The 13,693-nt window shown below is 40.7% G+C and overlaps 1 protein-coding gene across 1 annotated transcript in view; it reads right to left on the bottom strand.

Moving 5' to 3' along the window:
* The window catches only part of LOC136297491 (probable acyl-CoA dehydrogenase 6), an 81,731-nt gene that overhangs the window by 8,209 nt on the left and 59,829 nt on the right, over positions 1-13,693 (bottom strand). The window contains exons 5-8 of the mRNA XM_066197437.1: positions 11,515-11,682; positions 6,171-6,344; positions 333-494; positions 56-206 (exon numbers count right to left, since the gene is read on the bottom strand). Coding sequence (XP_066053534.1) covers positions 56-206; positions 333-494; positions 6,171-6,344; positions 11,515-11,682 — 655 coding nt within the window. The remainder of the gene's footprint in view (positions 1-55; positions 207-332; positions 495-6,170; positions 6,345-11,514; positions 11,683-13,693) is intronic.

The following is a 13,693-nucleotide window of genomic DNA, read 5'->3' on the forward strand; positions in this document are numbered from 1 at the left end:
ATTTAAGAGGATAAATTTCAGTTAAAGTCACTTTGTGTTTGCATCACTCCCTTACCTGTAAAACCTGCTCACAAGAACTTCACTGGTGAATCCCATGCCTCCCCAAAACTGGAGACAGCTATCAGTCACTTCACGGGTCAGACGACCTGCCTTTAGCTTAGCCATGGAAGCAAATTTTGTCACATCGTTGCCTTCTACATAGAGAGCTAATAAAAAAAAAGAAAGAGATAAAAAAGCAATCACTCTGGAAACCACCTCCCCATGTTCCTTTAGCCTGACAAGGCTTCTAGCAGGAAGACCAGCACATCTGGGGAGCAGATGTGGGCGCTCACCCACAGCACGGTGCAGCAGCGAGCGCAGGAGCTCCAGTTCGGTTGCCAGCTCAGCCAGTCGGAAGTGCACGCTTTGGTTGTGCAGGACAGGCTGCCCAAACACCTTCCGCTGCCGGGTGTACTCAATAGTCTCTTGTATAATAGTTTCCATTGGTTTCAGGGCTGGAAGAAACAAGGCACAGAACAAGATATCATTTTAGCCAGATCTCTTTAGCTTCTCATTAAAAAATAAGGTGTTTTTTTTTCACATTGTACAACCAACACATTAGGTTATTAAAAGCAAATTGTTCTGTACACTCAGTTTGGGGGGAAACTTTCGTTCTGAGGAGAGTCTGGTACCTCCTTGCACCTTGAAGACATCTATCTCACTTGACCCCCAAACTGCCAAAACCTGGAGGAGAAGGAAGGGAAGTGGGTAGGAAAGAGAGAGAATCATAGAAAGCAGTACCAACATGATAAGGTAAACTTCATGCTTAGTGTCTCATTTGGGGCCCTAGCAAAAGCTTGTGGCAACTCCTACTTTTGATGCTACCTGTATTCTGAACATTTGTTAAAATCCTGGAAAAAAAATCTGAGGCAGACAGTGTAGTCTGCTTGGTGAGGAATGCTGTAGAAATGTAAATTGAAGGAAGCCTTCAGGGAGAAGGCAGAAATGTATTCTGAGACCAAGGAACACAAATAGACTGCTTATTACATCTGCATTCTGTGGTCAGATCCCAGCATAGTGAAGAAAAAATTCACATCGACTTTAAAAGAAACATTAAATAATTCTCCTAATGGAAACAGAATGAAAATAGGGTACTGCTGTAAAACAGGTGAGAGAGGCAGCAGACGATGCTTTAAAGCAGAGCTAGTTTACTGCCTCTTTTTGTGCAAACTGAGACATATCCCATTTTAAACATGAAAAAAAAAAAGGCAAAAGTTTCTTTTCCAAGGCAAACCAGCCTTGAAGTGAATGACTAAGCTATCAGTCTCTTGCAGTGTAGCTGGGATAACAGCAGGTACAGAATGTGTGGAGAATTTTGTTTGGCAAACGTGAACCCATGTTACTATGACAAGCAGCAGAGCATGATTTCACAAATCTATCCGTATGAGAAGGGTCACATTTTCTCTTTTCAAAATATGCATATCCACATCTATTTGCATTTAGAGTCTAAACCACAAAACTCTGAATGTTAAATGCCAAATAAACTCAAGCTTTGGACTACTGTGAAATCCCTTTTCCTACCTGCCAGTTACTCATGTGACAGTTCCTTGCAGGAGCCTGGTGTGGTTCCACGTACCTTTTTTGCTTTGTTTTCAAGATCACTGCTATTTAAATTTCATCTCTCTACTGCTCTCCTGTGTAGACTCTGCATACCACTAGTTCCCCCTGCCATGATTATTCACCATCACTTCCATAAAGCACCATTTTCCACGAGTTCTCCACATTCCATAGGCTGATCAGGTTTTCTCATTACCTAAATATCATCCCCTTCTTTCTCATACAACTAACCACAATGCTTAGTTTTCCGAAGAGCATACACAGTAATATCCTCATTTCTTCTGTGTTAACACATTGTGTTGTCACCCCAATGCTGCCTTTCTGGACAGGAAAATAAATTTCTGTTTTCAGGAACATCTCTTGAATAGAAATACTGTCCTTCCAAAGGGCAACGTCACACAACACTGTAGCACGTATAACACCAACAGCTTTTTTACTTGTATTTCTACGGTGTCCAGCTTGAGAAATAAGGAAAGCGCAAGCAGTATTCAGGCACCACTTGTCCCTTTCCCTCAGACTGGGGTTCTGGGAAAACTGCTCTTATAGTGTCCACTTCTCCAATTCACTGCCCCTGCTGATCCATCCTCCTATTTCCTCTGCTGCCATTACTGCCCTTCTTCTTATTTCAGGAACTGTCATTTGCACATAGAAATGAACAGATGAAATCTAAGGACTGTCCTGGGCTGCTTCAAAGGAGGTCATCAGGTCAAGGGTGGTGATTCTCCCCCTCTACTCTGTTCTCCCAGAGACCCCAACTGGAGTACTGCATCCAGCTCTGGAGCCCACAGTATAAAACAGACATTGATCTGTTGGAGCAGGTCCAGAGGAGGGTCCTAAAGAAGATTAAAGGGCTGGAGCACCTCTCCCTTGAGGACAGGCCAAGAGTGTTGGGTCGTTCAGCCTGGAGCAGTGCAGGCTCTGGGGAGGCCTTATTGCAGCCTTTTGATACATAAAGGGAGCTTATAAGAAAGATGGGGACAGAGTTTTTACCAGACCCTGTAGTATCAGAACAAGGGGAACTGATTTTAAATTGAAAGAATGTCGATTTAGATTGAACATAAGGAAAACTATTTTGGAATTGGAACTACATCATCTTTAGGGTCCCTTCCAACCCAAACAATTCTATCATTCTATGATTTTAAGAAATTCCTTGTGAGAGCGGTGCGACACTGGAACATGTTGCCCAGAGAAGTTGTGGCTGCCGCCCACTTCCTGGACATGTTCTAGGCCAGCATGGACAGGGCTTTGAGCAATCCAAGTTTAGTGAAAGTTGTCCCTGCCCATGGATGAGGGGTTGGACATGATGAACTTTAAAGGTCCCTTCCCAAACCATTCTGTGACGGTGACAAGAGGTATTCAGAGCTCTGAGCACAGCTCTAACATGGCAAACCTTGGCTGTGGAGCTGCAAACAGCACCAAAATGCAGCACATCATGAATACCATGACAGCCAACAGCCATGTTCAACAAGACAACATCACACAACACTTTGCCAGTCATATGAATTCAGAGAAATGCCATTCATAAAGGGAACACCCTTTTTTTTCTGTGTATTTGTTTCCTTTTTTTATACAATGTTCCCCACATCCTCAGACAAACTTAGCCCCATGGGTTTCTACTGACAGCACATGCAGGAAATGTCACTCTAGAGCAGCCTAAGGAATGTGTGGCCTACCACACAGCTGAGAATTGTGAAAGCACTTGAAGTTGCCAAATGCAGAATAATCTTTTCCTCGTATCTCCATCCAACTTACATTATTCCACTTGAAATTTCTGTGTAAAGACACTTTGTCTTGTTGCTATGTTTCCTCTCAAAAGAGAAGGAAACTAATATATTTTTATTAGGTTGTGACTGATCACTTTCTAATGAAACATACCGTGAGCTCTAAGCTGAGCAATCTGATTCTCAAGAACGTGTGTTGCGTATGCAAAAGGATCTGTCATCCTGCTTACTGGCCATGACTCAATGGTGCTAATAAAACTGTAGTTGCAGGAGCAAAGTGCAGAAGTCTTTAGAAAAGTGCCATTCTGCTCTCACACATGCACGCTGAACTCCCTCTTTGTCTCTGAGTTAAGCAATTCATAAAACAACTGTCTGCTTTTTTTGCCCTAGCAACATTCTTTTCCTGTGATCTGTGCAATAGGTCCTCAAAGGGACAGTGTTTACCAAGTGTCACAACATGGGAGACACGTGGCACCTTTTTTCCTTCTGTGAAGCAAGAAACACAGTGACTTTGACCAATGCCTTTGATAATGTGTCACTCAGAAGAAGAGACCACACCTAGGACCAAATTTTGCAATTCCAGGAAGTTAGTTTTCCATTTGTATTTTAAACCTGTTTGACTGAAAATGTATTTTAAAGAGAAAGAAATAAAAGGTGAAGAAAGATACTGGCCACAAAGAAGATAATTAATAAAAAAGAAGAAGTCTAGAGCATGCAATACTTTAAACTAAAAATACATAAATCCCCCCAACCAAACAAAGAGAAACAGAACAAAAAACCCCAAACACCACCAAATAATACCCAGAAAGAAAAACCAGGCAAGAATGGCAGTCAACTGCCATTCAACTGCCAAGTTAAAGGAAGCAGTGAAAGTGAGGATGCCAGGACTGGTCACTAAACCATTTAAAAGCAGACTGATGATTTTCTGTGTCACAGAAAATCATGAACTGGGAAGGAACAGAAATGTCCTACTGAGGGGCAGAAGTGAAGCCCAGGACTAAACATGCAGACCTAATCATCACAAAACTACTGAAGGCACTTACATTGTTTAGCACATCTGAGCCTTCAGCAGAGCAGTCATGGTTGAACATATGTGAAACCATTTACAGGACTGGAAGTTGACACACCTAGATCCTGTGGTACAACAAACTGCAGCCATCAAGTATCAGGCTCCCTTCTGGTTACTCTTGTTCTTGTTTACCACAATTGGTGATCTCTGAAGTTTGCAGCTTGGCCCAAACCATGGGTCTTGTCCCTGCTGCCAGTGCTTTTATGCATTTTATATCAGATAGTTGAAAAAAAGCAAACCCAAGAGGTCCAGAAAGGTTTACACAGTAGCCACTGCAGAAGGCAGCTCCTTCTCCTTGGTGAGCTCCTAGACTCTTCCTCCCTCATAGCTCCTGCCTGGCCATAGCAGGTGAGGAGAGATGCCCTTCCGAGGCTGCTTATCCAGGGCAAGGGTTCACCTGCTTCTGCTGCGTTGTTTCGTACAAAAAAAAGAATTGAAACCTGGTGTTCCAGTTCCTGGCAGAGCACAACAACAGCCAGGCAGTTGTGCAAGACTGGACAGTACCAAGCTGCTCGTGGTTTCAGGAGGAGTGATCTAACCTGCCAGGGTTTGTGTATTGATGCTGTCAGTGCGTGTCACTTTTGCCTGGAGCATGACTAATGCTGCCGACTACACTGCTGCCTGGGGAGTCTCACTGCAGCGCAGAGCTGCTAATGGTTGGTTTAATTTAGACTTCCAACTGAGCATAAAAATGCACAATGCACATCTTTGAAGTCTGTATACACCTCAATTAAAGGAGAAGTAGTGGTAGGATCACAACTCCTGCTTGGCTGAGTCTGCAGTGACATCCATGGCAAGTGTAACATCCTGTCCTTTGCTAAAACTATTCTCACATGCACATGATTTATCTCAGGCTGAACTAAGAACTTTGTTTCAAAACCTGATTTTTTTAAAAGGCATTTGAAGTCCAAAATATTTGGTCTGGGATGAACCCATAACAGGAGTGCTTTTCATTTGTTCACTGAATCAGAACACCACTTCTTAGAATGCTCAATTCCCCAGCCACACACAGACAGCAAAAAACAGGGAATGCACAAGAGCATGAATACAGTGACATTATTTAGACAGCCCTGGAATCTAAAGAGGACCAATCTTCTTACAGTGAACCACATTACATTTAACTTCAAGAAGCAAACAGTGGGGGTAGAGACAAAGTTTGCAGGCTGAAAATAGACAATCCAGACTTGGATCTGGTTTCCTGGAATATCCAGAATTCATATAACCCAAATACATGGCTTTGAGTACAGCCTGAGTTCTGAGTAACATAAACTCTGTGAAAACATAACTTCAGGAAAAGGAATGTGGTGCTGTACCACTTATGTCCAAAGTGTCTAGAGGTAAAACAGTTCTGCAAAACAAAGCTCTGACATCCTGCAAGAGCCACTTCTTTATGCAGCCAATAAGTTAATTTTCTAAAATCCATGATAAGAATCATAACTCACTGTACTACAGGAAAAGTCACATCCTTCTATGTCATGCCAGTATTTTGATAGCCTTTGTACTGTATTTGTAATAGACATGACATGATGCTGTATTTTCTTATCAGCAGAGAAGCACCAAGAAGAAGAAACAAGGCAAAAAGAGCCTCTGCAATGGCTCACAAACATTTTCTGCTTCAGGGTTTTTACAGAAAGGGAATGTCGTCTGTATCCAGACTATGACAGATTTCAAAAACAGATCCAAAAAGGTCATCACAACTTACAAGAAAAGAAAGGAACTGTTAGTCATGAGAAGAGTGACCCCTGTGTCCCTGCCCGGCTACAGAAGCGCCAGTGATGACTTACCAGTGGCTACGGCCCACAGCCGCTCTTCTTGGAATTGCAACATCTGGTATGTAAAACCCTTTCCTTCCTCACCGATGAGGTTTTTGCAGGGGACCCTTACACCTTCAAAAAAGATCTGAGCTGTGTCCGATGACCTCATACCCAGCTTGTCTATCTTTTTAGCAATATGAATGCCTGAAAAGAAAAGCGTATGAGAAAGACCACAAAAAATAGAAGCACTGTGCACAAATACAAATTTCTTTTTTTTCAGAAAGAAAAGTCTGCAGATGTGAATGTATGTTCCAAGACAACAGTGAAACCTACCTTTAGGAAGAACATGACAGTATTCTGGGGTAAAATGGCCCAAATCCTATTTTAAAAGGTTTTTCCACTTAATTAAACCAGCAAATCAGAAACTTTAAATGTAAAAGCCCCGCTTTTCATTATGTGCCCAAATAATAAATATTTACTAGTCATAATAATCTTGGTCCACACAGGTCTTCAAACAATGCGATATTCATCCGTTTATGTTTGATTTTTATCTAGCATTTTAATAAAATGCTGAAATTCAACTTGGCAATATTTTCTGAGTGCTGGCACTGCTATGAAACAGTACAAAAATACTCAGTAAGGACATAAACAGAGCTACGATTTGAGCTTAAGCTATGAGTATTTCTCCTCCTGGAAATCCTCTTCCTCCCCTCCTTCATTTATCCTCCTCTTCCTAGCCTATGCCAATTTTCTCTGGTACAGTGATCACTCTGAGTTTTCATGTGTGTATGTTTGTGAGGAGGGTTTGCTTTCCCACAGAGCTCCCTGCACAGCACTGACTCTGACCCCATGTGCACTGGTCTGTTGAAGATGAACCTGGTTCATTCAGGTCTGGCCAAGTAAGGGTTCAGCTAACTCATCACAATGGGCAGGGGTCCTTCCCGTTGTTTATTTTTTCATGGTTACAAGTTCTTTCTTGCTGTTGTTCAGATGCAAGCATGGCTTACCACTGTGCCACGAGAGTTTAACAGCCACCCACTGTTTTCCCGTGGCAATTCTCCTGTCTTCAGCTTTTATCTCCCTGTTGATCTGGAGCTAATTCAAATATTCAGGGTGAACTTCAAGAATGTTTCAAAAGCAAAAGAAGGACAGCAACCAGGCATAAGGATTTGTGCACAACACATTAGTTACATCTGACAAGTCTGAATATGTACCAAAACAGTCCTCCAACTCAGCATATGTATCTTTGCCAGAAAACTAAAGCTTTTTACTACTCACGTATATGTTATTCCAACCAGCTTTGTGATAAGGAGGTATTCTGTTGTTATTTTCCTCTTTATTCTTTTTCAGTCCTCTTTTACTCTCTAGCATGGCTCAGTAGAAGCTGGTTGGTCACCACACAGATTGCTGTGGTCCTTCTGTACTTGTTCGTATCTTGCTATCCTTCACAGCTTTCAGAGAACATCTCTTTCTGAATTAACACGGATGGTTCAACTTTTACTCACAGGAGGCCTTCAGCCATATGAAAATTACTTTGGTTTTGCAGGCAGAAGAAGTTGGCAGTAATTTCCATCAAATTCACTCTCTCTGGCTTCACTAAGTGAAGTTATGGAAATTTTCACCTCTTCACAGAGACGAAATACTGACAGTATTTACAAATGCCAAGACTGCTCTGAGAACAAGGTCCACAAGTTCCACTCAAGATTTTTTTTCTCTACCAACCAATCTGTAAACAGATCATGTATTAGGAAGACTTGCTTTGATACATGATCAATGCAGAAATAAAATCAGGACAGCTGTATAAAAATTCTTGACTTTTGAATTGAAAACTATTCATCAATTTGTACTCAGCCAAAAAAGCATTTGTGGTTTGTTTCCATGTTAAAAACAGAGCTAAATAACCACACACTGAGCAATTTACAAGCCCAGATGAAATCTGGAACATTGTTTCCCATTGGAATACTGCTATTTGGTTTCCTTGAGAGTAGCAGAGATCATGCATGGTCTAAAGCCAACTGGCCTTTTGCAATCACTTTCCTCACCCATACAAAGACGCACTTATTGCTCTTGCTAGCCAGTGGTTTAAAAGGACTCTCCTCAAGAAAGCACAACCACTGCCAGTTCATTATACTGCTAAATCAATCCTGTTGTTTACTTCCCAGATCCACAGACAGCAACAACTACTGAAGAAAGCTCTTACCAGCTTGGTTAAATGAGCTAAATGTGCAAACGATTTCTACCTGTAATTCTTCCAGGTCAGGTTGTGTGTTCAGTTTTCCTGGGTTCAGCAGCACCCCACTTTGTCATGCCCTACCAGTTTCACTTGCTCTTAATTCACAGTTCTCACCCAAAAGGAGACCAAACTGCATCAGTCTCATGTGATGCCTCCTCTGAGGCTAAAAGCACATGCTTTACATTGTGGAAAACAATAGTACATAATCATCTCTTTGGCCACTATGGGGGCATCAAAATCTCCCTTCATTTAATTATCTTCCTTCTCTTCCTAAGGGGTGCTACAAATGAAAAATTGCCAGCAGCAGTAGAAATTATGGGCCCAGATAATTCCTGGTGTTCATCTGCATTAAATAAATCACACACAATAACTCACAAATCTCAATTTAACAAGGCCAAGCACCTGACTTACTAAAATCACTCTAACAGAACCATTTGAACTACTTGCACCAGGATCACTGAGATGGATTTATGTTTCTCTGCCCGGGAAGTTCTTCCCAAGTGTCTTGGATTTTTCATTTTCTCCCATTCGTCCAACCTTCTGACAATCTCTTTTATTTCCTATATTCTATCCTGAGAGAAAGGCAGTTGCTGTCTCCTGACACAATTTAGTGCCATTACAAATGGAAACAGACACATTTTAAATTGCAATCCAAGAAACATGCTCTTTCTCTTTTTCTGGTTGCTCTTCTCTCTATTAACTCCTCCTTGCAACCTCCCCTAGAGGTATCTGAGGACTCAGAGGACAAACCAGAGGACAAATAGTTACGAGATGAGGGCTGCAAGCCATTTGTTTATATACAAACAGACATTTTGCAACCTATTAGATTCTCTTTCATTATAAGAAAAATTCAGCTGCCTTTTAAAGACATTGTTATTGTATGAGAAGTATTCACCTAATTTGGATTTCTGTTGTGGATCCATGGTGCTATTATCCAAATTTCCTTTATGAGAAATGTATTCAGCAGTGTCTGTCAAATATAGACCATGATTTGCTTCAGCCCAGACTAGAGAGTATATATACCTAAAATTAGAAGAAGCAAATCCTACTTTGTCTATCTAATAAACTACCAACTGTTGAAATTAATAATACACTTTCCAACTTGAAATCTTTTTCTCTCCTTTTTTTTTTTTTTCTACCACACTATATAAGTACAAAACTTAGACTTTTAGCAAAAATACATCACAGATCTTTCCTTACTCAGCCATATAGGCTGATGCCTGCAGAGATGAGTCAGACAAAACACATTTGCTCTCAATTGCAGTTGTTTTTGAGCTTTGACACACATACATCCACAGACGTTCGAGAGTGCATCATTCCGTGATGTCCTCCAGACATTTCCCGTACAGCCATGGTCTGCTGCCCTCTGTGGAGCACAATCTTTAGCAGACAGACATCCTTAGGATGTATCAAACCAGATGGAGCTTCCTGAAAAACCTCGCTTCTCATATGACTCACCCACTGAGCACAATCAACAGTCTTAATACTTCATTTCAAAAGGTCACCAATCTTGGTCCTGTGACCCCTTTGGAGGTAAATATGCATATAATCACAGAAGAATTAATACACATGCTTTTGAGGAGCACAGATTTTGTTCCTAGGAAGACTTCTATTCTTCTGCAGATCACCTTAAGGTGTCTCAGGCTATTTTTCTACTCTTTAATGCAGGTAAAGAAGGTACGTGTGTAGGCTGTGAGATCTAACATTTCCCCTCTCCTAGAGCTATGACAACTCATGTCCTTTTTGAGTAAGCAAAGTAGTTGAAAACCTCTAAGTCAACTTCTATATATTTTATCTGCCACCAACTGTGGGTCAGCTGCTTTGTTATTTTAGGACGATTGATCTCAGAGAAGTAGTATTGCATTTGCATTCTGACCCTTTTATGAAAAATCACAAGAAGGGCTTCATTAATTTATCAGCACATGGCTGATAAGTGAATTTACCTGGAAATTCAGAGAAGTTCTGGCTCTAAGTTACATGTTTGCTCATCACTTCTCAAAAAGGATGAAGTTCACAGCTAGTGAAGCAGATCAGGCCTGTCCTCCATGAGCTCCCATTCAAAGCCTCTCCTGCATGAGCAGAGGTAGTAAAAGCTCACAATTCCCAAGGCAACTCACTTGACTTATTCCGCACTGAAATTCACTTAAAAGACACTCCCTTAAGAAGCTCTCATCGTCCTCTTTTGCAACACTGGAGACCTGGGTTTTGTTCTCAGTGTAATCCATTAAGCGAACATACAGACCTTCACTTCACTGCTATGGTAGTGTTCCTACGTGTGAAATGCCAAAAATGGCACATATTTTGTGTGTAAAATACTCTGAATTAAATGAACAAAAGAGCCCTGAGCATAAATATTTTATACATAAACACATTAATATACACTAAATATTCTAAATTTAATAAATATTAAATAGTATTGAACTGTTTCTTTGCATAAAACAAACATTTTAAAAAATTAAATATTAAATACACTATATATTTTATAGTGCATAAATTATTATGTTGCATATTTCAAAATATTAAAATGAGTGAAAACTGGAAATATATAAAAACTTTTGAATAGGTGTCAAAACTGCAAAAGATCGCCACCAGCACAATCTTAACTGCATCCTCTCTGGATGATGTTCTTTATGCATACAGCACTCGTGCATTCTGCAAGGTCTGCAGATTACTCAGGAACAGACACTGTGTGGACCGTACCACTTAAACTGGTACCCTTAGTTCAGGATGTATTTCTTCCATGTCTTCACCTTAATTTCTAGTCTTATTCAAAAACAAATCCCTACTTCCAGGATAATTGAATCTTTCACCCCAGCCCACATTTAACTCTTAGACTATTTTTATAATTTAACTGGTGAAAGGATCCCTTTGCACAGCACAGCCATGAAACACTCAATCTGCCTGCAATTCTCTTCAGCAAAAGCCCACCAGGCAGGCTTGTTTTGAGAGGTATTTCCAAAGTTTGAAATCTCTAAACACTTTATCCTTTTACTTTCATATGGTTATTAATCCTTGCCATGAAAATGTATCTGAACAACTTCTCTAAATATATTTTTGGTTAAACACCGTTCCTTCTCATATTAGGCATACAAAACACACCAATAAAATCAAATGAGAAGACAAGGAGTTCTGTGTTATTACCAGGTAGATTCATTGGCAGGCATATGAGAGATTTATTTCGATGGGGAGGTCCTTCGCTGGTGTTTGCCAGGAGGCACATCCAGTCTGCCTGGCTCCCGGACGTAATCCACATCTTACCACCATTTATGACATATTCATCACCCTTTCTCACAGCCGTTGTCTTGATATCTATTTCAAAACACAGGAAATTAAGAGTTATTCTCGTGAGGGAAGGGTATATTGGTCCAGGTGTGACTCCCTTGCTCTCAGACAGGAAACTATTTGGTTCTCCCTCATACCCCCTCTGTCCTATAACCCTTGCAGGCCGTAAGGCAAACCAGTCTGGACAACTCTTGGAAGGCAAGCCAGGGAAACAGGACCACTTCTCCCACCTTCCTTTAGATGGAGTCTTCATCCCAGTGGATGAGAGCAGAAAACTACCTGAGTACATGTGATGGTCAAAAACTTGGGACAGAAGCATTTCACTGTGAGGTGATCTATTAGAGTTTCTCTTACTGTGTACCTTAGTCCTGAGGAGGCCATTAATTTCAGACTCATGACTTAAACAAACACAGACCTCAGTACCTGTGAATGCATAAACCTAAACAAACATGCACTTCCTGCATGCTCTTGGTCACGGTGCTACAATATGTTCAAAGCTGGTAAACTATTAAAGGCCAAGTCTAAATGCAATGAGTGTCTGGACATGAAGGAGTTCTAAACTCCTGCTATTTATACATCCTGGCAAAAAAAAAAATCTTATTTTCATCTGCTATGGTTCACATCATGCTGCAAGCAGCCCTAGCTGCAGCAGACAGCCAGAGAGAATCATTAGTTATTATTTATCCTCCAGGAGAGTTTCCAAAGGGCTGCCTTCTTTCCCCTGCAATTGAACCCCAGTTGATGAAGACTCTCCAACAGATACCCAGCTGTAAGCAGGTGATGGTACAAGAGAACCATACCACACTCCTAATAGCACCTGTAAATCCAACAAGACTACGAAATCCATGAGAGACCATCCACTGAAGGGGGATCATAGACTTGGAGGGTAGGAGTCAGACACCAAGTAGAGTGAGCAGGCATGTTTAAGTCATCTGGTTACACTTTCATACACAATCACCTCAGCCTGCACATGCACATTCTTCCTAGGGCTCTAAACATAAACCAAAAGCAAACCCAATGATCTGATCTTCTTTTAGGAGAAAAACTGGAACTGAGGTCAGCATGGCTAAAAATTAGTCTTGTTAATGAAGGCACACGAGAAAAATGAGGGAGAAAATTGTATAATGTATAATATATATATATATATATATATATATATATATATGTATAAAATAAGGAAGTATGGGATGCAGCTATGGCTAAAGGAATCTACTAGCTGATAATGATGAACAGCAAGGGAAAGAGATAGTGATCATGTGGGTAAAACCTACAGACACAGAGGAATTCACCCAATGAAAGGACTGTAGCAAATCTGCCCAAGGGACTTGATAGGAAATCTGTATAATAATGAATGCCAAGAAGCTTAAGTAATCTAAAGTACTGGCACTCATCATATGAGGACACAGACATTGGACACTTGTACACATGGAGACTAAATAATAAATGAAGGACAGATGAGCTGGAATAAGAAATATGACCGTACTGAATGGTGTGACAAGGATGGGAGCATACACAGTGATTTACATCACACATCCCTTTGTTTTGGAACAGTGACTGAAATGATTAGATAGAAATCCCATAGAAGGTCTGCAAAGGAACAATGAGCACTGTGATGTTACCACAAATGTAAATAGCTCTTGCAGGCATGGCGTCACAGGGGCCTAACCACCCAAATACAGATTAAAGAACAAATGCCTTACTAATGAGAATGTTCAAGTACTCCAGATTCAATTGTTCACAGTTTGTTTCAAACACTTGAGAAACAACTATTTCAAATAACCTGATGAAGAAGTGATTCTCTCTAATTAGAAGAAAGATGACCAAATCAATATGTAACTTTAATGATTAAAATACAGCAGGCTTTGAAAACCTACTTAACAATTTACTATGGTCAAGTGGACTCAGGAACATGGCTATGAAGATAATTTGAAATATTTGACTAATTATTTTCCCTGATAGAGCACAGCTCTGGGGAAAGGCTACTTCAGTGGGTGCTCCATAACTACTTTTTGCAGGCCCACACCACTGACCCTCACAA

Source organism: Chamaea fasciata, unplaced genomic scaffold (genome assembly GCF_029207755.1).
Source record: "Chamaea fasciata isolate MVZ Bird 193981 ecotype frontalis unplaced genomic scaffold, bChaFas1.0.hap1 SCAF_1, whole genome shotgun sequence".
Lineage (NCBI taxonomy): Eukaryota > Metazoa > Chordata > Aves > Passeriformes > Sylviidae > Chamaea > Chamaea fasciata.